Source organism: Panthera leo, chromosome A2, assembly GCF_018350215.1.
Source record: "Panthera leo isolate Ple1 chromosome A2, P.leo_Ple1_pat1.1, whole genome shotgun sequence".
Taxonomy (NCBI): Eukaryota; Metazoa; Chordata; class Mammalia; order Carnivora; family Felidae; genus Panthera; species Panthera leo.
Window position 1 is genome coordinate 147,375,719 of NC_056680.1, and position 24,823 is coordinate 147,400,541.

Genomic DNA, 24,823 nt, shown 5'->3' on the forward strand with positions numbered 1-24,823 from the left:
ATCATTTTCTGCCCATTCTACCACCATCTTTGTAAAACTCTAACAATAACAGCAAGAATTCATAAATTGAAATTAACACAGTATTCATGTAGATCCCGTTGTTCGTAAATCATGCTTAAAATGTCTTAAGATATGACAACAAAATGCAATATATGATCCTGGGACGTATCCTGTTCCAGGAGGAAACATTACTATGAACATTATTGGCATCTGGATTAAAGAGTAAACTACGGCGGGGGCCTCTAGGTGGTTCAGTTAGTTAAGTGTTCGACTTTGGCTCAGGTCATGATCTCAACAGTTTGTTAAGTTCGAGCACTGCCTCAGGCTCCATGCTGACAGCTCAGAGCCTGGAACCTGCTGCGGATTATGTCTCCCTCTCTCTCCTCCCCACCCCCATTTGTTCTCTGTCTTTGTCTCTCAAAAATGAATGAACGTTTAAAAAAAATTTTTTTTAAGATTAAACTATTGCATTAATGCTAGACATCCTGATTTTGACAACTGTTCTTGGTTATGTAAGAAACAATACATAAAAATAATTTATTTTTGAAGGAGAGACAGTGCAAGTAGGGGAGGGGCAGAGAGAGAGAGAAACAGAATCCAAAGCAGTCTCCAGGCTCCGAGCTGTCAGCACAGAGCCCGACGCGGGGCTCGAACCCATGAACAGCGAGATAATGACTGGAGCAAAAGTCAGACACGTAACCAACTGAGCCACCCAGGCACCCGAAGAAACACGCTAATTTTTAAAGGGCAGAAGTGTTAAGGGGCAAATTAGCATGACGTATGCAACCCATGCTAAATGGTTCGGAGAAGGAATGTGTATGTGTGAGGGCACGCATAGAAAGAGACAGAATGATAATCCATGTGTACTAGATGGATCTGAGTAAAGTTCTTTGTTCTTAGGAAATTTCTGAAACTTAAAAATTTAAAATAAAAAATTTAAGAAAATAATTTTGAAATTAAAATTTCTTGTAGTGTCTACAAAATACCTTTACCGTGTGCAACACAAAGTATACACACCTACATGCAAGAACATCATCTAGCCCTGCTTATGTTCAGGTTTTAATTTTACAACACACAGTAAAAATCAGTTACTGGCTCTTTCCTGTCCTTCTACCATAGCTGTGAGGGAAAAGCCTACTTTTAGGAAAAAGACTAATTTTTCTATTACATTAATTAACCTGCTATGAACAAGAAATATTCTTGGGATCATTAATTAAGTTGAAAACTGCATTAATGGTTATATAACTACATCCCCAATTTGTTTCTTTTTTTTTTTTTTTTTTTTTAATTTTACGAATCTCCAAAATGGTCAATGACATAGTTTTTTTCAACTCTATTCAGAGTCTGACTTTTACAGGGAAAACCTGTGGAATACCTTCACTTTAAATTTCTCATAAAGTTCAGTAAAACATAAAACATACAATTCACTAAATCCACTGCAGGAGTAAAGTGGACATATATTACTGTGAATACATACATATATTATTGTGAATATATTACATTTAATCTTAAATATAATCTAGGGGTACCTGGGTGGCTCAGTCAGTTGGGCATCCAACCCATGATTTCAGCTCAGTCATGAACTCACAGTTCATGGGCACAAGCCCCACGTCGGGCTCTGTGCTGATAGCACAGACCCTCTTGGGATTCATTCTTTCTCCCTTCCTTCCTTCCTCCCTCCCTCCCTCCCTCCCTCCCTCCCTCTCTCTCTCCCTCCCTCCCTCCTCCCCCTCTCCCTTCCTCCCTTCTCTCTCCCTCTCTCTCTCAAAATAAATAAATAAACATTTTTTAAAAAATCTGCAGCAAGCCTATCTCTATTCTCAACAAGAATCCTGCTACATTAACACATCTTTATTGTCCAAAGTAGAAAAATAATCAATTCATCTCTTACCTCCCCTGCAAATAGTTTACCTTGCACATAGAAAAAGAAAGTTTCTTCCTTTATATATTGGTGATCTTCTGAGGGCAAGGAAATGGATAATTGCTACAAACCTGGTCCTTTTCTATCCATATCAATCACCTCTCTCAAAATACAACATAATAGAGCAAACATTTTTTTAATAAGTACACTTGAAAATAACTTTATGAAAATATACAATAATATTTCATTTAACCAGTATCCTTTGCATTGTTGACATTCACAGGTGAGAAATTTTTTTGGAATACTGAAATTTACAACCTGACAGGCTGAAACTTTTCAATTCAAAATAATTTAGAAGGAAACTTTAGTTCTAATATGAATTCGTCCATTCCTTGTCCTTAAATAGATTATTCTTAATCTCTGGTAGTGTTGCAATAATGAATACATTATTTCATTAAGCAATACCACACAAGGCCTGCTAGAGTGGCCAGGGCTGCCTGCCTTCATGTTCCTTCTCCATGAGTATAGTATGCCTATCATGCTGTGGTATTTTTACTTCCTGCATGTACTCACCATATGTATGACGTTTTCATGTCTTTTTTATGCCTCCAGTAATTTCTCCTTTGTCCATTCACCTAACCCTAAAAGCCCCCTTACTCTTTCAAATATTGTTGGTAAAAGCACTATAGGTTAAAAACTCGATAATAACAAAATTTGCTAAATTGTGCCCCAACTAAGATCACCCAGGCAGTGGGGACCTAATTTGCAGCTCACTCCCTGTGCAACCTTTAAGTTGACAGTCTCTTTGAACAGTTCTCTTATCATTTGTAACAGGAATGATAGAAGTCCTGCCCATTTCAGGACCAACCAATTATCAACACCAAATAAGACACTGGACTTGGAAACTCTTTGTTAAATGAAAAGCGCTAAAAACAAGTTATCAACTATTTTCATTGTGATGCTGGTTATCAACAACACTCATGTGGGATACAGCACTACCTAGAAACATTCTGTGGGTTTCCAAGTGTTTTGGGTTTGGAGCTATAGTTCCAGGCATTCAGTTAGCTACGTTTCTGAGAATCAGCCTAAAGAAACGTTAAAGGATTATATTTAGTGCTTAAGCAGAAAATGTATACAAATAGGTCTGTAATCGCCAATAAAACTAGCCCTGAGACACTGACCGGTGTCTCAAGAGAATACTAAACACAATCTAGAATTAAATTTATAGTCAGTGTTTTAAACAGGCAGAGGATATTTAAACACAGAGTTAAGTATGTAACTTTGTAGTCATTTATCATAAAAGATGGGCAAATGAGAAGTTAGCTAGAAAACTCCTCTAAACTTTTAATCTCATCAACAAATTTCTATGACAATGAAAACATCTGATGAGTTTGCCACAAGTAATCATGAATTATTGGTGCTGATCATTCCATTACATTTTTTTGAAAATAGCCTGGTGCCGTCTGAGTAAATCATATTCTGCCCAGGGCTATGTAGCTTACCTCGAATTATTTCAGAATCATCTAAAATGACTCATTTTTCTATTAAAATGATGAATGGGCTAAATGAGGTATGTAATAAATACCGCAGGTTTGTAAACAGATTCCCGCTCTCTGGAGAATGGAGGCCTTACTTCATTTGGTAATTCTGCCCCTCGGTATTTTCAGGAGAAGTCATCCTTAAAATATAGTTAGTAAAGAAAAGAGTGGAGAGAGTCACATTGGAACAAAATGTTGAATGTCTTTCTGGTTAACGGAATAACCCCAGGCTACGTGGAAATAAACCTTCCCACACCCAAAAGCAGGGCATAGTTTAAAACATCAAGAAACTCAGAAAGAACATAATTCAGTCCCATTTAGGAATCAGATCTAAGCAATAAAATCAGGGATACATAAAAGAAATAAATATAGAGTGGTTCAAGAATGCGTAACATTGTGAAAATTTCAATGTCCAAAACCCAAAAATGAAGCAGATCTCATTGCACACAGTATGTCACAGAGTAAGCATCACTGCTATTCGATTCACTGCTGAATTCACTAAGTCACAGGTCTGCCCATAATGGGTTGAAAGCAATTCTCCAAAGCCGACATCAGAACTGGCAGCTTTGGGACTTGCCATGAAGACAAACTGAAAAGACTGTTGGTAAACAAAAAGGAGCACATTTGTCTTACAGTCTCATTCACAACATAATGTGCAAAAATCTTACTTGGGATTTGTAAGGACTGACAGACTTCGTTATACTTATGTTAAACTTTTAATTTGTTAAAGGTTAAACCTCACACCGAGGGCCATATTTCTTGGCCTCTTCAGCAGGAAATGAGATTATGATGTCAGTTCGATAAAATTCCAAGGCCCTAATGACCGTTCATTTCAGACCAGGCAGTGAAGCAAATAAGTTAACCATAAATGCCAGATCATTATAAAGAGATGGAATCATAACCAGCCCTTTGCACCTTAGTTACCTATGGATTTTTACTCAGTGCTCTCCATACCTCACCTTGACACCCATAATGACCCACCTGATAGGACATCAATAAGCTATTGATGGCAGGGCTACCACATAGGATACCACTCGACACGAGCTGCCCTCAGCCAGCCAGCTTGCAAGCAACTTGACGCACTTTTTTCAGGACGTTTCGAATGGAAATATGACAGCACATTCTAAGCAGAGTTGCTCCTCACGGTGGTCTTTTAATACAACTAGTCGTAAGCAAGAACATCAACAGCATTATTCTCAACTGTGCTATTTCTTCTCTAATCACTTTGTCCTCCTCACGGTGGTCTTTTAATACAACTAGTCGTAAGCAAGAACATCAACAGCATTATTCTCAACTGTGCTATTTCTTCTCTAATCACTTTGTCAACAAGGTCACACAGGTAGTTCCTCGGACAAAAGCAACACGAGCAAACTGTGGTCACCTGTACAATGTGTCCACTGGACGGCTTCGCCGTCCCTGACAGTGAGATTTAATCTCCACTGCGCGAAGAACACTCAGCCATTCTCTGCTCCAGGCCCCACGGTATCTGCTGAGCATGCATGCCTCTCTAAGGCTACTTGGTAATGCTGAGATCCCGGGTATTCCTGTAAAGCTGGATGAGGACAGGGTTTGACTAGGTACATTGAGAAGCATATTCATCTGGTTAACCTTTCAGTATGTAAGTTAATACTGAAATCTGTAATAACCGTCCTATTCTCTCTCTGGGCTCTTAACATAAGGCTAGGCTGGCAAACTGAGACAAAACATCTTTCTCCTTTTCCACCGCAGGAGCAAATAAACACACCTGAAGCTGCCCTACCTTTCCATGGGATATTTCTCGAACAATCTCTTCACAGGGCTCTGTGCACTCCCGCTGACAATAATAATGCTGCTTTACACACAGAAAGTAAGGACCATATGGTAACAAAGAACAAAGGGAGATGGCATCCGCATGCTTTGTCCTGGCAACGATAATGGCCTGCTGATTCCAAACACACAGGAGGCAAATGTGTGCAGTGCACCTTGGCTCCACCAGTCTTGAGGGATAATGCCCTTTAAAGTTCCTGTTAAGAGAGTAACTGAGACTTGTAGATGGATCCCTGGTCCCATTCTCACCAATAAGGCTGAGGAAAATATCTTCTACCGACATGGCTTAGATCCCTCAAACATCAAGTAGAAATTCTATATTTAAATCGTCTTCAAAAGCAAAAGCTCAAAATCATTAACTTCATTTTTGGCATTGAAAGCAAATTAATACGCCACGCATGTCAAAACATTTTGGGCTCGGCGTCTTTTGCAAGAAAACCAGCACACAGTATATATAACCAGAGGGAACACATCAATAGAGATTATAATCAAAGCACTAAATTGCACCCAAAAAACTGCAACAGTTTTTTTTAAAGTATATTTAAGAGCCCAAGAACCCAGGAAAGCTGCTGCAACACGGCAATGTGGCTCACCTGGTTAATCTTAACGACACTAAAAGCCCTGAGCGAGGGGCGCCTGGGTGGCGCAGTCGGTTAAGCGTCCGACTTCAGCCAGGTCACGATCTCGCGGTCCGTGAGTTCGAGCCCCGCGTCGGGCTCTGGGCTGACAGCTCAGAGCCTGGAGCCTGTTTCCGATTCTGTGTCTCCCTCTCTCTCTGCCCCTCCCCCGTTCATGCTCTGTCTCTCTCTGTCCCAAAAATAAATAAAAAAAAAAAAAAAACGTTGAAAGCCCTGAGTGATCAGCCTTACTGTTCTATTACAGAGAATTTGAGCAAGAGCCATGCTGATCATTTTGATCATTTCAAAATGACAATCCCAACTGCATCCTTTGGCCTTGGGCAGAACCTCACTTATATTTGGGCAGCGTTGGTATTCTTATCTACTTCTTTTAATTTAGTCATTTTCCTCCATACCCCAAATTTCAAAACCTTTTTCTCTTTGACCATGAAATTTCAACTGTCACAGTTTGAAGCACAAACAAAACATAGAACTGAAAAGCACACAGCACAAAATTAATCAATTCTTCTTCTTGATTGCTTCACTGGTGCATTTCTGACAAAAAGGAAACTGGGGATAAAAAGTGACATTTTGGTGAAACAGTCACTTAAATTTAGAAAAACTAAATTTATGCATTCACCTACCCTATTTTTTTAGTGTTATTTCTTCTAAACACTACAAGGTTTTACAGATTCAAAGAAATATGACATAAGTAGAAGAAGAGTTGAAGAATGACCCTCCCACAAGCCCTACACCTTGTAGGAGAGTCTTCAAAGAAAAGTAAGCAGATATAATTCATCTTTGCATCCCCAGCAACTAACAGTGTGTAACACATTGTAGGTGTTCAATAAATTTGCGAAAGAGGGAAGTGCAGAAAGGGACCAAATCTGACTAATGATCTCATCTAGAGTCAAACAAAATAATTAGTGTGGTTTCTGAGTCCAGAATCCTCCCCAATTCCACACAGAAGTCACACTGCACAATATGCACTTAACCAAGAATGTTTTTCATTGATAGCTACTTTTTCTATTTAAAATAAGAGGATTTCTAAAAACAGAAACCTTGGAGTCACCCCTGCCACTTCTTTCAACTGTTCAAATCTAAAATCTTCTAAGTACTATCATCTAAATATCTCTTACTTGTCCTCTTTTCTCTCCATCCCCACTAGCACTGTCCAAATTCCAGCACCACCCGCCCTCAAATAGGATTAATGAAGACTTTGAACTTGTCTCTTTCCACTTACTTCCTCCTCTACTCTGTCCTGCCCACTTCACCAGGTTAAGGTATCAAAATGCCTACCTAACCATTTCATTTCTCCCCTTATATGTATATGGTGCAGGGTTCCCTGGATCGCATACACAGAACTCATGATCTTAGCCCTGCCAACCTCTTGTCTCATCACTCAACACTCCCTGCCCTGGACTTCCCGCTCGGCAACTCCTTGTATACCACTGGCCCCACACCTCCACACTTTCACCTGCAACATGAAAGCATCCCTACTCCTCAACCATATGCGTGATCCCTGCTCATTCCTCAACACACAGCTCAGGCACCACTTCCCTAAGAAGTCTTTTCTATTCTTTCCCACGCCCTCTCTCATTTTCAGGGCTTGAGTAGATTTGATTCTTCCTTTAATCAACCAACAAGTATTAATTGACTAATTCCCCTTTGCTAGGCACTTATATATTAGGCACTCAATGTGTGTTGAACAAACAAATGCACATGTGGCAATGAGTTAAAAGTCCCTGCTTTCACAAAAGTCAGAATTCTCTCAAGAATGTAAGTGGCATGGTTTTCTAATAGAGTTAGTGCTTCTTAACTTATTTTTAATGTATCAGTCTCCCACACTATACTGTGAATTTCTTAAGAATAAGATTTTGTCTTTTTCGTTTATATACACTTGGTATGTATCTAGCCCAGTGTTTTTCACACAGTAAGCACTCACTAAAACATCCATCCAATGGGTGAAGAACACTACTGCATAATTAGAGGTATATTTATTTGACTATTTCCTTAAGTAAACTGTGGACTCTTTTAAAGTTTAGGTTAAGAAAAGAAAAAAGAAAATACTACATAGTTCTGTGGGGTAACAAAAAAATGACTAATGTTAAGTCAACAAAATTTAATAAGACAGAAAAAAGAGTGAACCAAAATTTTAATTCACATTTTAAAAAGAAATTAAATGTAATTCCAAAGTTAAAAAAGACACAACTCCCTACTCTTTAATTTTTTTTAAAAAAATCTAATGACACAGAAAATATTAGATTTATATACGTACAAGGTCTTAAAGATACATAGAATGTCAAGTTGAACTTTACAGGTTGCCTGGTGCTGTCCTTTTATTTAATCTTCATTCTTTATGGAGGGGCTTCCCTGCACTTAAGAAACACTCATTCCTGTCAGTGAACTTCTTCTCTAAAACTTCTGGGTAAAAATCAGCTAAGAGATCAGTACCAGTCAGTGAGAAGGAGAGTGAGGGGCTAGTATGGGCTTCTCGGATCTAGAGCAGCACTGAACAGCTTCTCCAGTTAAAGCAATTCTTCCTAAAGGCAAAGTCTGATCTGATCCGATTTTAAAACTTCAACAACAGGACTACCGTCTTTGCCCTTCAAAGAGCTTCAGTAAAGCCAGCTGCTACAACTGTGGGAAGAGAAGCCTGGACGGAGACAGCAATCTAAATGTCAACTGTCAGCGGGTAGAGGCAAACGGGGACTGGGGAAGGAGTTCGTTTTATTTCACGGTACCAATATCCCATCAGTTTTGTTTCTTTTTTCCTAGCTCTCCTGAAAGACAGCTTTCCAATTCCTTCAAACATGTGAAACCCAACCTTTACTTTCTTACTGGCTGCAACATCCGGGCTCTAAATAAAGAGGAACAAAATCAATGTTTGATCACCATTCCACAAGTCTCACATGTTAGGGTGAAGAATGGCTGCAACTGAGGCCCAGCACTCACAGCAGAAACATGCTAACATTCTCGAAGTGACTCTCACAGGAATAACGGGTGTTGGGGATGCCTACTTCTCCAGCTGAGAATCAAAGTACTAAAGGACAACATTAGACTTAAATCACTTAAATCCTGTTTTATAAGTTGCTAGATTGTAGAATCTAGAAACTGGACTGTAGACGTATGGGGGAAAAGGAAGAATAAACTTTATACCCTCTAAATATTACACGTGCACTAATGTTTATTTTCTTTAGAATCTTTTTAAATCTTTATTTGTGGTAATATACACATAACATAAAATCTGCCATCTTAACCATTTAGAAGTGAAGAGTTCAGGAAAAGGACATTAACATTGTTATTCAACCCATCTCCAGAACTGTTTTCATCTTGCAAAACTGAAACTCCATACCCATGAAAAAGTGCTCCATTTCTCCCTCCCCACAACCCAGGACAACCACCCTTCCAGAATTTCTCCCTATAGATCTGACTCCTCTAGACACTTCATGTAAGTGGAGTCGCACAGTATTTGTCTTTTTGTGACTGGATTATTTCACTCACCATAATATCCTCAAGGTTCATCTATGTTGCACTGTGTCAGAATTTCCTTCCTTTTTAAAGCTGAATAACATGCCACTGTAAGTCCATACCACATTTTGTTTATGCATTCATCTACTCACATACACTTGGGTTGTTTCCACTTTTTGCCTGTTATGAATAATGTTGCTATGTACAAATATCTCTTTGAGACCCTGCTTTCAAATCTTTTAGATAAATACCCAGATGTGGGATGGCTGAATCATATGGTAATTCTATTTTTAATTTTTTGAGTAACTGCCATAATGTTTTCCATAGTGGCTATATCATTTTACATTCCCACAACATCCTTGCCAATACTTGTTATTGTAGGTTTTTTTGATAGCAGCCATCCTAACGAGTATGAGACAGACAGTTCCTTAGTAATTTGTACATTTTCCAAATTTTCTATAATGTCCCTGTATTATCTTACTAGAAGAAAATGCTGTGAAATGCAGTCATCAATCATTAAAAGTGATCACACAAATACATATTTATGAATACAGAATGATCTTTACATATAGTCTAAATTGTTTTAATGTGCAGGTTACTGTAAGAGTTATATGAGACTATGTATGCCATCACCTATGTTTGGGGAACTACATATAAATATATTAATATAAATGTTTTATACAGACTTAGTGGAATGTGGAAAGGAATACAAAAATAATAAACCAGAATATTAACAGTAATTGTCTCTGGATAGTGTTAATCCAAGTGATCTCAATATTTTTCTATTTACTTTCTGACTTTTATCCAATGAATATGCATGCCTTCTAAAATGAATAACAACAATACAGGGGGGTTAACCTCGTATCAGGTAGCTAGATTGCTATGGGCAGCCATGTTGCTGTGGCCATGAACTACCACTCAAATCTCTAAGAACACTCAAGCCAGGACAGATCGACTATAATCCTCTTGTATAAATTCCACTTTTAGTCCCTAAGTGCTGTGAGGGCTCTGTTTTGGCTAATATTATGATAGGTGCCAAAATCTGGAAGATACTATAAGTTGTTATCTATACCCTATGACCCCAGAATCAAGAAAGAAGAGACCTACAAAACAGTCTGACCCTGGACATTTCTTTCTTGGGCCATCACTTCTGTTCTGGCTTCACTGTCTACCCATTTAGCCTGGACCCTGGGTTAGTCTTTGGAGAAATGGATTCATTACACATCGGCTTCCTTTTATTTTCTCTAATGGCATGTGGTCATAGCAGTTGGCCTCTCAAAGAAAGGACCAAGGGAAAAAATACGAGAGAACACAAAGTGACCCTTTTCTTATCAATTTTTCAACAGTTCTCAATGGCCTGCTGAACAAGGGACATCCCCCTCAGTTCTGCAATCAAAGTTCTCCAATATAGTCTCATTTTACTTCTCCACTGATTTCCCAACTGTACTCCAATGAACACTAGTGGTCCTGGGAAGTTACATGTGGGTTTCTAGGAAGACTGAAGTGGGCAGTAAGCTGTTGGGACACCAAAATTCAACCAGAGCAGCCCCACTTTTCCCTAACAATGGAAAATCCTTTGATAAGTTATGTCGCACAGAGAAGACAGGATGTTATTTAGCCATCAAAAAGTACATTTCACAAGAACATTCACTGATATAAGAAAACATTCATGATGGTAAATGCTATATACAGCATTATACAAATTCTTATATATTCTTATGTATACACAAATTCTTAAAGTATGTAATTGATCTAAGAATCAACATTGTCTAGAGGTGCCTGAATGGCTCCATTGATTAAGTGTCTGACTTGATTTCACCTCAGGTCATGATCTTAGGGTTGTGAGATGGAGCCCCGGGTCAGGCCCTGTGCTGAGCACGGAGCCTGCTTAAGATTCTCTTCCTCTCTCTCTCTCTGCCCCTCTCTCCAACCCCTCTCTTAAAAAAAAAATTGTCTAGAGGAAACACACCCCAGTGTTTGTAACTGTAATTCTTACAGTTATGTAAGAATGACAGATTTATGGGTGCCTTTTAAATTTTCCCCTATCAATAATCAATTTTTAACGTTTATATAACCTTCCCTCTCAAACTGTTTCAAAATGTTTCTTTTAAAAAAAGTATCCCTTTTCTTTAAAAATACAGTTCCCCAAAGCCTTTGCTACGCATCTTTCCCTTTCTAAAGCCCAGAAAGTGATTGATCAAAACTTACTCACCTTTGCTGGAGACTTCCCAGACTAACATCTGGTGGTTGCGAGCAGGGATAGAAACAAGATAGGCTGCTTGCCCCAGAGGTTTCAAAGACAATGAAATCAAAATCAAGGGGAAGGGGGTGGGGGCGGGGAGGGAGGCAAGCAGAGCAAACAAGCAATATCCCTTCAGGGAAGATGCATGTGCAGTGTCTCGGTGTGGATCATCACTGCAATAATTCTCAAGTTGCCTGCCTTTAAAAAGTCCTTCAAGGTTAATCTTAGCAAACTGTCAACAACTTGTAAGAGGAAAAAAAACAAAACAAACAAACAAAAAAAAAAAAAAATCTAAGCAAAGAGAACATGCATTTTGTCCACACTGAAAGCTGGCCAGAAGTACTTAGCTTTTCCCGAACATCAGAGATTTCCTTGTAGACAAGACATTTCTACTAAATCTTTAATACTCACCAGGTGCTTTGCCTTGGCTCGTTCTTCTTCACTTGATATCCTTTCTCGAAGAATAGCTCTGGTTAACTGCTCATTGGCAAAAGCCCTCTCTCGGTCCAGTTCTTTGCTTTGCTTAAGTCTGAAAAGACAGGAAAGGACTAACTTAGGAAAAACTATTTTACTGGTTATTAGTTAACAAAATACTTTAATAGAGAAGCAGCCAAAAATCACTCTGGCCTATAATTTATTAAAAGCACGTATATTTTCTGGGGCGCCTGAGTGGCTCAGTTAATAAGCATCTGACTTCGGCTCAGATCATGATCTCATGGTTTGTGGGTTCGAGCCCCACATCGGGTTCTGTGCTGACAACTCAGAGCCTGGAGCCTGCTTCGGATTCTAGGTCTCCATCTCTCTCTGCCCCTCCCTCACTCACTCACTCTCTCTCTCTGTCTCTCAAAATTAAATATTAAAAAAAAAAAAAAAAGTGCGTATATTTTCTATTAAGCCCCCATGCAGCCCCTACCCAAACATTTAAAATAGCAGAATTCAAATCCCGGAAAAAGTTAATTGATAGGACTATTAAACTAGTTTTACAAAGTTCTTCCTATGTAAAACTGAAATGTGCCCACCTAAAAATTCCATCCCTGGTGCCTGCCTCCTTTGTCCTCTGGAATATAAGCAGTAAGTCTAATTAACAGGCCATCTACAAGACAAATATTTGAAAGTAACCATCATCTTCCCGTCAAAACTGACTCATTCAACTGTTTGTGGAACACACACCAGCCATGGAAAGAAGCACGATGACACAGTGCTGAACAAGAAGGATGGGTCCCTGTCCTCATGGATCTTACATTACAGCAGGGAACTAAAAACATAATTAAGATGTCTTCCCTCCAGATGAATTACTCCCATTTTCCAAGGATCCTCATATGCAAAAATGGCAAGACCTTTCAACAGCAGAGGTCCTCACTTCTGGAAGGACTCCAATTTGTCCCTTAGCTCCAAACTAAATGTAACACTATGGACACAAAATAAGAAATAAGTCTAGCAAAATAAGAAAACAGAACTTCACCCTCTAAGATCTGTACAGAATACTGATTGTGTTAATGAAGCATCCGACAACACTGGGTTTATCAGTAACCTCATCACACAATTACATCATAGTCAGTTACCATCCACTAAAACCCCTCATTGTGCATGAAAAAGATAAATTACTTTGGTACCTATTTTCACCATAATGCCTGGCACATAAAGGTATTCAGTAATCAGTGAATGAGAAGATATTTCAGTCTAATCTCATGAACAAAGACTTTCTGATTGCCTTTTCTTCTTTGAGAGAATAACCCCTGTATACCATCATATCCCTAAAGGTACAAGCACTGCTTTAAAAAGAAAAGGTAAAATTGTTATGTTGGTATAAGTGAAATTCTGAATGAAATCTACTTTGTAAGTGGGAATGATGAGCACCAAATTGAATTCAATACTACTCTATCAAATTTAGTCTTAAAATGATTTTTGAAAAGAACTAAAGAAAATAAAAATCTTTGCTACTATTTTTAAACTCCCACATCATCCAGATACTCTGAAATTCTCAGAAATCAATTATAACCAAACTTAATTATAATTAAAAATATAATTAGAAATTACCTTGTAAAATATATTCCAAAAAATTAAACCTGTGTGTTTTTAGGTCTTGAATAAAGACGAATAACAGAAACACATTAAAACCTACACTTTGAAAATCTCTAATGCAAAAGTAACCTCTAGAAACTTTTCCTTAAGGGATGCCTGGGTGGCTCAGTCGGTTAAGCGTCCAAGTTTGGCTCAGGTCATGATCTCACAATTTGTGGGTTCAAGCCTCACCTCGGGCTCTGAGCTGAAAGCTTGGAGCCTGGAGCCTGCTTCGGATTCTGTGTCTCCCTCTCTCTCTGCCCCTTCCCCCACTTGTGCTCTCTCTCTCTCTCACTTAAAAAATAAATAAATAAACATTAAAAAAAAAAATTAGGAACTTCTCCTGAAACAGTAAGTACAATCACACTGACACAAATCAAATTTCTCCATACTATTTCACAGTGAGTTCAGCAACATCAATGATACCAATACAGTAACTCAGTGGACCTGCATAATCGAAAAAGAACACCAATAATGCGAAGTCTTGTCACTTCCAAGCAGCAGTTCCAAAAGTATCCATAAATGAGCAGCAGTGGCAGCACCCATGGGAAATTGTGAGAAATGCAAATACTTGGGACACCACTCACATCTACTGAATTAGAAAGTCTGGGGGTAGTGTCTCCAAACTGCCTTTTCATAAGCCCTCCAGGTGATTCTAATGCTTACTAAACCAAGAGCCACAGCCCTCAACTAGCAAAATATACTTCCACTCCCATAAATCCTGGAGGCCCTGTAAAAGGAGAAGAACATCAAAAATGAAGTGGTCCTCATCAAGCTAGTGTGCCAGTCACTGCTGAGGTTACCGTTTAAGGTAACAAGATGGTGCAGTTAAATAAAGCATTTTACTGGCATGGCACCTGCATGTAAAAGATATTACCTATGTTACAAGTCAGGTGGAAACTAAAAATAATAAAAATCACCATCATGTATAGATCACCTACTCTATGCCGAGCACCGTGCTAGGGACTTTACATACATATATACAACTATTACAAAAATTACATTATTAGTTCATTAACATAAAATGAATTCTGTACAACTAGATTTTCTATCTTCTACCACATGTGGTATATATCATATTTTAAAGTAGTATTTATTTAATAATAACTGCCTACTTTTTAAAATTTAGTTTACTCACATATACCAATTTTAACTACAAATGTAGTTAAAAGGGGTTCAAGCTTAAAAGTTTTGACAAGGTAATGAAAAAGAAGCAAACTACTATGTTTGGGGTGCCCAGGTGGCTCAGTCAGTTAAGTGTCCAACTCTTGATTTTGGCTCATGAATCTCATGGTTCATGGGATCGAGTCCCACATTGGGCTCTGAGCTGACAGCACAGAAGCTACTTGGGATTCTCCTTCTCCTGTCTCTCCCCCCACTCACTCTCTCTCTCAAAATAAACTTTAAAAAAAGAAAAAAAAAAGAAAAAACATATACACAACTTCAATGTTATAATAAACATAAAGGTTATCAGTTTGTAATATTTGGTACAAAGGCACAGACTTTGGAGTTGGGAGTCCTGGGTCCAGAACAAGGCTCTAGCACTTACTAGCTGAGTCAATGCTTGAGCCAACCTCCCTGGGTCTTGTTATTCTCATGAGCAAAATGAACTGGTGTAATACCTACCTTAAAGGGTTCTACATACACAAAGCACTTAGCATGATGCCTGTAATACAATAAGCACTCACCACTATTAGGGTAAGTAGCAGTATTAGTAACAGTACTCACTATGGGGTCAGGAACACAGAGAAAGCAATAGTATTCTGAAAAGAAGAAGAAAATCTCCAAGTTCGCTAAATATACCATGACTATATATAGCTTGGTCTTCTCCATCTTTGTTTCCAAGTTTTCACCACTAAGAAGTTCTGCTTTATTGTTACGACCTTCAAGAACTACCAAAGTTGAAAATGACAATGCCCTTGCAGCCCTATCCCTTCACCTGCTCCTTTGTTTCTTCCCCACTTGCCTATAAGTTCTGTAAGGGCAAGAAGGTGGTCTGTTTTTGTTCACTGCTATATTCCCGGTGCTTTTACCAGTGCCTGCCACAGAGTAAGTGCTCAACAAATACTTGTTGAATGTATGCATGCAAGAATGAGTGAGGAGCATGTTTCCAACCACAGACAAAGAAAGAAAGAAAGAAAGAAAGAAAGAAAGAAAGAAAGAAAGAAAGAAAGAGAGAAAGAAAAAGGAAGAAAGAGAAAGAAAGAAAGAAAGAAAGAAAGAAAGAGAAAGAGAAAGAAAGAAAGAAAGAAAAAGAGAAAGAAAGGAAAGAAAGAAGGAAAGAAACGGGGGGAGGAAGGGATGGAGGGAAACCAGCTGCAGAACATAGAAGACTGAGGGATTTACAAAACAACTGGTGAGACCAGCTGAACCCCACAAGAGCCAAGCCACCGGGTTGCAAGTGTCACAAGTGTGATATAGTCCCAGACTACACGAAATACCCTAAAACAGAAGGACGTTATAATACTTTTATTGTAGATGGAAATTCTATACTCCACAATACTTCAGAGCCTCTGGAATATCAGCACCTAGTTGTGCTGGACTCTTGGCTGCAGAGAGACTAGATGGGCACAAAGTGACTAAAAAGAAAATTATTTCCCCTTCTTAATAAATTCTTAGCCACTTTTATTCACCATTACAAATAGACCTGCATCTTCAGAAAGTCTGGCGGTAGGGCCAGAACAAATTCTTACTACCTGTCAGCAACTAATCTATCTGTACAATCTAATAAACCTGTTTGCTCAGCTTTAAAATGTGAAGGTTGGACTGTACCATCTTAAGGCCACTTGCAGGTACAAGTTTTACAAACATCATACATTAAATACATTATTCCTCATCCTGTACAAACTCTTAAGAAAGGTGGTGGTAGGGGACAAATGAAACTAAGAAGTATCATTTCCAAATTTTCACTCAGTGGGCACTTCTATTTCTTGTGTCATCCTTAGACTTTCCCACTACTTAATAAAAACCATGTACTAGGGGCGCCTGGGTGGCTCAGTCCAATTCGATTGCAGTTCAGGTCATGGTCTCATGGTTCATGGGTTCAGGCCCTACATCAGGCTCAGAGCTAACAGCTCGGAGCCTGCTTGGGATTTTCCTTGTCTCTCTCTCTACCCCCCATCCTCCTCCCCTGTTTGCATGGGTTCTCTCTTCCTCTCTCTCAAAATTAAAAAAAAAGAAAGAAAGAAAGAAAAAGAAAAGAAAAAGTGGGATTCACAAATTCACTCGATACATAATTACGGAGTATCAGACACTATTGTGATTACTGAGAACAAAATGGTGAGCACAAGAGACACACAGTCCTTATCCTCATGAAGCTTAAACTCTGATGGTTTTTTGTTTTTTTTTTTAAGTGAGGTTGCTATGAAACTATATGGATGTGAATTGAAATCTAGAGGATATTAACTGAGGAACCTTGGGAAGGAGAATGAGTTTTAGAGGAAACATCTGAGAAAGCATTTTCTTTAGAGCTCTGTGACTGCTGTCTCAGGCACCAATGGCTGGCATATTTAGGGTCACCGAGGGAACGCTTTTAAAACATACAGACACACACAAACACACACACAATTGTCAATAAAAATTAGTGCAAGGCTTGAAAGGGGATTTAAAATGAATGGCCTTTGCAATTTTAGAAAAGAATTTTAGAAAATTTTAGTTTTCTTTACTGACATATTATTTTGGAGGGCAGATTTCAGATAGATGGTGTCACTAAATGAGGTTTCCTTTTTACTTCGGAAGTAAAAGCAACAGATTAAAAATTTCTATATTGTAATCTTCCTAATTTCCCCAAATCTCTCCTCCACGAAATTCATTTATAGCAATACTTTCTTCTAATTAAGTTTCCTCTTTCACTGATTCATTTAAAACATTTTACAACTGCTTTGCAAAGAAAAACTGCCTGTATTCTCAGAAGCTCCCTATTCTTTTCTGAGCTTCCTCTCGGGTGCCCTTGCTTTTATTATTCCACCAAGCTACTCTGTTCAATGGCCGTCTATGAAAGGTAGACGGCTGTATGATCATCTAATTTTCCTCGTATTTTGTGCCAAGTGAGATGAGCCTGTTTTCTGGACCTCATTGAATGCTACCAGCCCAAAGGTGGAGTTGCACACCAGAAGCCAGGTCGTTCGGTAAACACTCCACTAGGGAAACAAGAGTGAAGTGCTCATTGACAACAGAAGGCAGCACTTTACTTTTAAGGTCCCTCTTAGGTGAAAAGAGGGTATGAGATAAAACTTGCACTATTATTGCATTATTAACTTGGGTTTCCAAAGCTTTAAGAATTATCTCAAAATAAAACTAGCCAAACCAAATATTTTGGAGAATACATTCCCTTTTTATTTACTGGCATTCCCCACTTATTATTTCAGATCTCCTGGTCTAATATTATTCTACATTAAGCCCCTGATTTAAGTTTCATTTAAATCTCCTTCTTTTAAATACATATCTCTCCTCATTTAAATTCTCTAGAGTTTTAAGCAAAGAAGTAGGAGTTTAGTGTAAACTTTTCTTATTTGCATTAAGTAATTGGATAGCTTGCCTAAGCTTAATGAAACAAATACCAGTCAGCTCTGCCCTTATACCTCAAGCCCTAGCAACTTCGCTCTTTTTCTCAGTCTATTCTCCATCAGGTGAGAGACTTAAGTACACCGGCAAAATGAATTTCTAAAAACCAGCCAAATCTCCTATAATGAATATTATATTTTTCCTTTTAAGTGGAAAAAAAATAAACTACTCATATATCCAGCTTTCATAGCTATCTATAATCTAGTCCTACCTATTTCAGTTTCTATGTAAAAAACCAGCCTTTATTATTTTATTCCAAAGAACCTAAAGATTTCAAGAAAGTGGGAAGGACATTTTAAAGATAGCTTTGGCTACCCATTTTTTGTACAGTAAACCTCATTATCCTCCATGAAGGAGGCACTGTCATCCCCCTTCTTTACATGAGAAAGACTGGGGTGTGGAAAAGCACATGGGAGGGAGACAGAGAACAACCTGATTGGATTTCCAAAGCTATGCTCTTAAATGTCCTAAAGAGTCACCCCTCTACCGGAATTCGTTTCTATTACATCACTTACTTTGTGGTCATACACGGACAGGTTTTAAATCTGATATTATTCATAATTATTTTTTAAAACCTCATTTTTTATTTGTTTCCACTACATCAAGTCAGATTTTGCCAAAGTCAAAATTATTACCAGCCTTTCCCCAAAGTGGTGTGGCTTTCAGTGGCCCTATATGTTTCTCTGAACCTGCACACTGCTCATGTGGCCATTCACAACACTTAGATTTATCTTCATCTGGGTTGACACGTAAGTAATTCCATACAATTCTAGCTTAGAAAATTACTTTATAATTTAATGTATAAGGCCATTATATTACTGAGGAACAATAACAAGAACCTCAGATAATGGGCAACAATAAACGGGAAATGAAGATTGTTAGAGATACAGTAACTTGATGAAATGATTGATCTACAATTGAACTGTGACCATTATACACAGACAATATCTGCGAAGTATTGCAATGCACTTGACTCAGACTGTTTCAAACACTGCAAGAGAAAAATGAGCGACTACAACCTCAAAGGTCATTTCTAATGCTAATGATGAATTTTATTTTAATGCATCATACTTTGTCAGAACATGCTGAACCAGCATTCAAAATACTGTGTACTATTCATTTTTTAAACAGAAAAGCTGAGCTGGTAATTCAACGAACTGATTATTAGACTATTAAAAATAATGATGGAACAAGTATACAACTTTTTATTAGTGAGACTTTATAAAGTACAGAGCAAGCTTAATACTTCTCTGCTCAAATTACTTCAAATACTGGAAGAGATATCTGTGCACTGAGGTTCCAAAATACACGCAGGAAGGTAAACGCACATTAATATACCATTTATATAATAGCTATGTGTCCTATGTGACATTTATATATACCTATATGGAATATACAGATGTGCGACAGATAAAGAGTTAGCATTTAATAATGCTGACTTCTGTGCCAGGCACAGGTCTAGGCACTTGTCAGGCATAACTCACAACAAACCTTATGGAATCGATTATTGTATTTTGAATGAGGAAGCAGAGACAGAGAGAAGTTATGTAACACCAAAGCTTATGTAAGTTAAATAGTGCCTAGCTCTTGGCAGGTATTCAACAAATATTTTTGAAAGAATGAATACAGATTATAAGCATAGTTTAGCATTACAGAACATAGGTATTCTTTATATAATGGTGATTTAGCAATAAATGGCACCGTCTTGGAAAGCTGAATGACCGCAATCTCACAAATCATATAGTAAATTAGTATTATTTAACCAGCATTATGACCTGGCTCTGAATATAACTGAGAGGACATTCATTTTTGTCATCTATGTTTCTACATAAATATCATTTAAAATGTCATTCAGAATTTAACAATCAAGGTCTCCTTTCTTTGCAGAAGAACATTTTTTTTAAGTGATTTTAGTATACACTCAAATTTACTTGTAGTCTGTGGACATTTTCCTGCATAACTTCAAAATGATGCTGGAGGTGAAACTCAGCCCATAACTGGAAACCCACAACTTTTACTGGGGATTGCCTGTAGCCATAATCCTAATCGGTTTTCATCCCTGCCCCCACCCAATGACTGCCTCCCATCACACATCATATATTATTTTGTACCTAGAGTCCCTATTTCAGTTCTTACTTGGGAACAAGTTCTACCTGTGTGGCTTTCTGATACCATTTTCTTACCAAATGCATTCTCCTACTGCACAGAAAAATACACTTACACTTGAAAAGAATTCTGATTTTATTCCCAAGTTAATGTCACCATATCCATGGCTCATAAATGTCTCTGTCCCTTGGAAATTCACAATTAAACTCCCTGGGAGGAACTTACACAACACCCTGAGGCACCCCTGTCTTCCCTCTCCCAGAAAGACCTATGGCCACTTCTTTATGGGCTTAGGCTGAATATTTAGAGACATCTTACACCAAAATCAACTATTTATTTTAAAGGTTACATCACTTGTCACAATATTCAAAATACAAATGAACAGTGGTAAGAGTAAGGAGGTAGAGACACCATTAAATTGTGGCTTATCAGCAGGGCTTGAAAACCAGCTGTTTCACAGAAGTAGAAGGAAGAAATCACCTTGCGTGACCTGTTTCTTGTCTAGAAAGTATCTACACCCCTCCCCTTGCTAGCACTGTTCTTGTGGGTGCTGCAGGGGTTTACGTACTAAGATGCTGGAGGAGGGCAACCACAGAGTCCGCTGGATACAAACGCAGGTACCTCGGGGACAAATCCCTCTCATCAGCCCACATGAGCAGCTTGAGCCAGGGAGAGATGGCAGTGTGAGATGGCTTCCTGCTGAAGACAGAAAACCACAACACTCCTGATTCAGTGACCTAAGATACAGGGGTATCTGCATAAAGAAGATTCTGAACTATGAAGAAATGACAGCATCTTCATATCCTCAAGTATACAGAACACACATCAAGCCTTTTACGGTGATTGAATTTAGATTTCTTCTTCATAAAAGACACATTGTGCCAGGACACATATTTTGAAATTAATGCCCTTGTTAAGGTGGGAAGTCTGGGGAAATTTTGGCCAGATAAGAGTGAGAGAGAAGACATTACCATTCTCCATTCTAAGACTTGCAGAGGAAAATAATCAATACTTCTTTTCTCTTTCAAAGAACTTTCAAGCTTGAACCAAACTACAACCTCTCACCCTCCACCGGCATTATGCCTCTGGAACATACAGATGCACACCTCACCTGACTCAATCCATCTCTTTTATGGGAGATGCTTTAATGTTAAAGCTTAGCGGATTCCTCCGTCAAGCCCAGGGTAAACATTTTTAAGAATGATTACACAAAGTCTTTTATTTTTTTTTAATCAAGTAGTCTTTGAATTTCTCATTGTTTTTGATTCATATATTGAGCTGTTAATTTGATGCATAAAGGTTAATAATGACTTGTTTTTGTAAACTGTGCTTGTTATCGTCACATAATCGTGCTTCTTTATTCTGGTTAGCGGTTACAACCTTGAATTGTACCTTTCTCAGATTTCTGTTTGTGTGAGACAACTTTGCCCAACCATTAATTTTTAACCTTAACTTATTAAGGTTAAAACAAATTACTTTGTTTTAAGCATACATCATATAATACATAGCTTCTGGGTAGGTGAATGTGTGTGTTAACACAATGTGGGTAGGTGAATGTGTCTGTGTGTTAACACAATCTGGCAGCCTTGATCTTTAAATGGGCAATGTGGCCAGCCACAATTATCAACAGTATAACAATTGATACACTTACCTTTATTTCTTCCATTTTATGTTTACTATTATTTTTACCTTGTCATTATCTCCTTTTCTCCCCCTTCCTTGTTTTCCCAGTTATATACTATATATTCTCTTCACCTCTCAAAAAGATCTACAGTATTTTTGTATGCAATTAGTGGCCATTCCTTTTCCTGTTCAGACACGTTTTCCCCCTACTACAGTTTAAAAACAAAACTCCTACTATTTTCTCAACCACTACCCTCTGCAAACTCAGTCAGATGAAATCATTTGAATACAGTGACTTTTCCCCTCAACCCAACTCTTAGCTAAGGGTTCAGTGTTTTCAAATTCATACAATTCGTGGGTTTTCTCTTCAAGGATTCTCCCCAGTTTCAAGCATCGGTGTTAATACTATCCTTATTAGACGTTTCTATCATTCATGTACACATTATAAAAATGTTCCTCATGGGAACTTCTCCTCTCCACCTTTCCCTATATTGAGATCTCTGTTGTCATTTGAAATTTCGTTAGAATTCTTTTAAGTATTTTCCTAAGATAGTCTACTGCATCAGATATTTCTCTACAACTATTAGCTTCACATCCCTCTTCTATCTACTTTTGTGATGTTGAGAGATGGAAGTCTCTACACCACATTTCTGCTCTGCGGTTGGGTCCCTCTTGGGTTCTGCCAATAGAGGGTGCCAGAGGGAGACTGAAAAGCTAGAGGAAGAAAAAGCCACTCTCCTGTTTGCTTGTCTATGCCTTTCAGCATCACTCGGGCCTCACTATTTAATCCAGTTTGCCCACACTTGCAAAATCAACCTCACTGTACCCCAGTCTGGAGACACCAGCCCTGCCTACCAGGGCGCTCCTCAAAATCTGAGTCCCAGCAACACTGGCCTCTCCTCTAAGCTCAGAGACAGGATCACCACCAGCCAGGGGGCACCTCCTCCTCGGAGGCTGAGCAGCACTAAGAACCCCTCCTGCAAACTTCCATGTTTAACAACTGCCACCGCTTCCCACCAGGGCTAAGTCTGGGGCACCTTCAAGCTGTGCTGTGTGATACAGTCAATAATAGCCACACAAATGTGGCTGTTACAAACTGAGACGCACTTTCAGTATAAAGTACACATTGGATTTTTAATACTTAGTATGAAAACAGGAATGTGGTATATATCGTTAATAACTTAATATTAAACGTTAAAATGATATTTGGGATACACAGGGGGAAATAAAACACCTTAGAATTATTTTCACCTATTGCTTTGTGCTTTTTGGACATGGCTACTAGATAAATTCTAATTAACAGAAATATAATGTGAACCATCTATGTCTACAGCACTGTCTTAGGGCTCTTTTTTGTTGTGAGTTGTTTTTTCCCTGCCTTTTCAGCTCTTAAATACTTCATTAACAATTCTTCTATTAAATTCTCTCTGTAAAAGCAACTGATGAGTTCTGTCTCCTTAATGGATTCTGGCTGCTAGCTGTTACCGTTAATAAATGCTCGAAACCCTTGCATGCCCATAGGTCCTTTTTTTCACCTGACAGGTAAATGAGAGCTCAACACAGAATTCTGGACTTACAGTTCTTTTTCTCAGGAATCCCGAGAGTTATTCCACCTTCTAGCTTACAGTTTGGCAGAAGAAAAGGCTATACCAGACTGATTCCATTTCCTTTATAAATTAGTGGTTCTTTCTGTTAGGAAGCTTATCGGATTTTCTCTTTATCCTTAGAGTTGAGAAATGTTAGCGTCTATGAATAGGGGTGCATCTGCTCTCATCAACCTTCCTAAATAGAGAGGCCTTTCAAAGTGCAGACTCCAGGCTGTCTTCAACTCAGCGAAATGTGTTACACCATTTAATTACAACTGTTCCTCAGTCTCTTCCATTTATCTCCATCTACAATTTAGTTTATTTCATCAAATATAACCTGCATGGGTTATCTTCCCCATCCTTCAATATGTATAAAATCAAGATGCACCTTAAGATCGACGTGTCCCACAATCGAGTGGCAGTCGCTGCCAATGCTACAAACAGCAAAAGCACCACTGAAATATTGCAACAGTTCTTGATGGAAGCACCTTTTCTGAGGGCTCCTTTCATTTGTCTACCTGGCTGCAGTGTCCAGCAAGTGCCCTCTTTTCATCTGCCCGCTCACCAGGGTATAGGCCCAGCTGCAGGGCTACGTTAAGTGGAGGTACCCGTTCAATGGTAGGAGACAAGGCAGTCTCCACCCCCGGGGCCTAGTGGTATATCACCAGCCGAAAAGTTTTCAGCCCCCTGTCAAGGGAACCAGGTGAGAATCTCTCTGTTCCCATCTCCCTCCCAGACCAGTTGACAAGGACATGGAAGCCAAAAGGTTCTCTGAGAAGCATTCAGAGAGACTGGGGACAATCCTGGTGATCCTTGTGCTATGCCAAAGCTAGCCCACTGGCTCACATCTGTCCATCACATGCTCTTCTCACCAGGGACGGCAGGGAACAAGACCGAACTTGAAAGGAGAGGTCAGTGGAGACGCTTTCAATGCTATCAAGCCTCCAACTCCTTAAAATCTTCTCCACTTCTAAAATTTCTCTTGTATTTTTATTCTTTTTTAACACTAAAGAGTGTTAAACACTCTTTAAACACTAAAAAGTGCTGGATGAAGCAATCTAGGGCACTGGAAATTAAGTCTTATAGAAAAAATTTCCCTATATCACCTCTTCACTATAGGCTGCATTTTCCTAAAAAGAAAACTTGAGGTAGAACATAGCTCCCCACACTATAAATACCATGAAGTCGTTATGTATACTTTATACATACATATGTAATATATACAGGGTGAAAACCATTAACACCTAAACAATCAAATAAGAGCAATTTCACATAAGGACAGAATAGCGTGGCCCAGTTTTGCAGCTAAAAATAATCAAGCACAATTGAAGGACAGGTCTTAGGGAATC

The 24,823-nt window shown here is 38.6% G+C and overlaps 1 protein-coding gene across 3 annotated transcripts in view; it reads right to left on the reverse strand.

Annotated features, from left to right (window-relative positions):
* The window catches only part of CHCHD3 (coiled-coil-helix-coiled-coil-helix domain containing 3), a 280,347-nt gene that overhangs the window by 164,667 nt on the left and 90,857 nt on the right, over positions 1-24,823 (reverse strand). For all 3 annotated transcript variants that reach the window (XM_042925058.1, XM_042925048.1, XM_042925067.1), the window contains exon 4: positions 11,947-12,064. In XM_042925058.1, the coding sequence (XP_042780992.1) occupies positions 11,947-12,064 (118 nt within the window). The remainder of the gene's footprint in view (positions 1-11,946; positions 12,065-24,823) is intronic.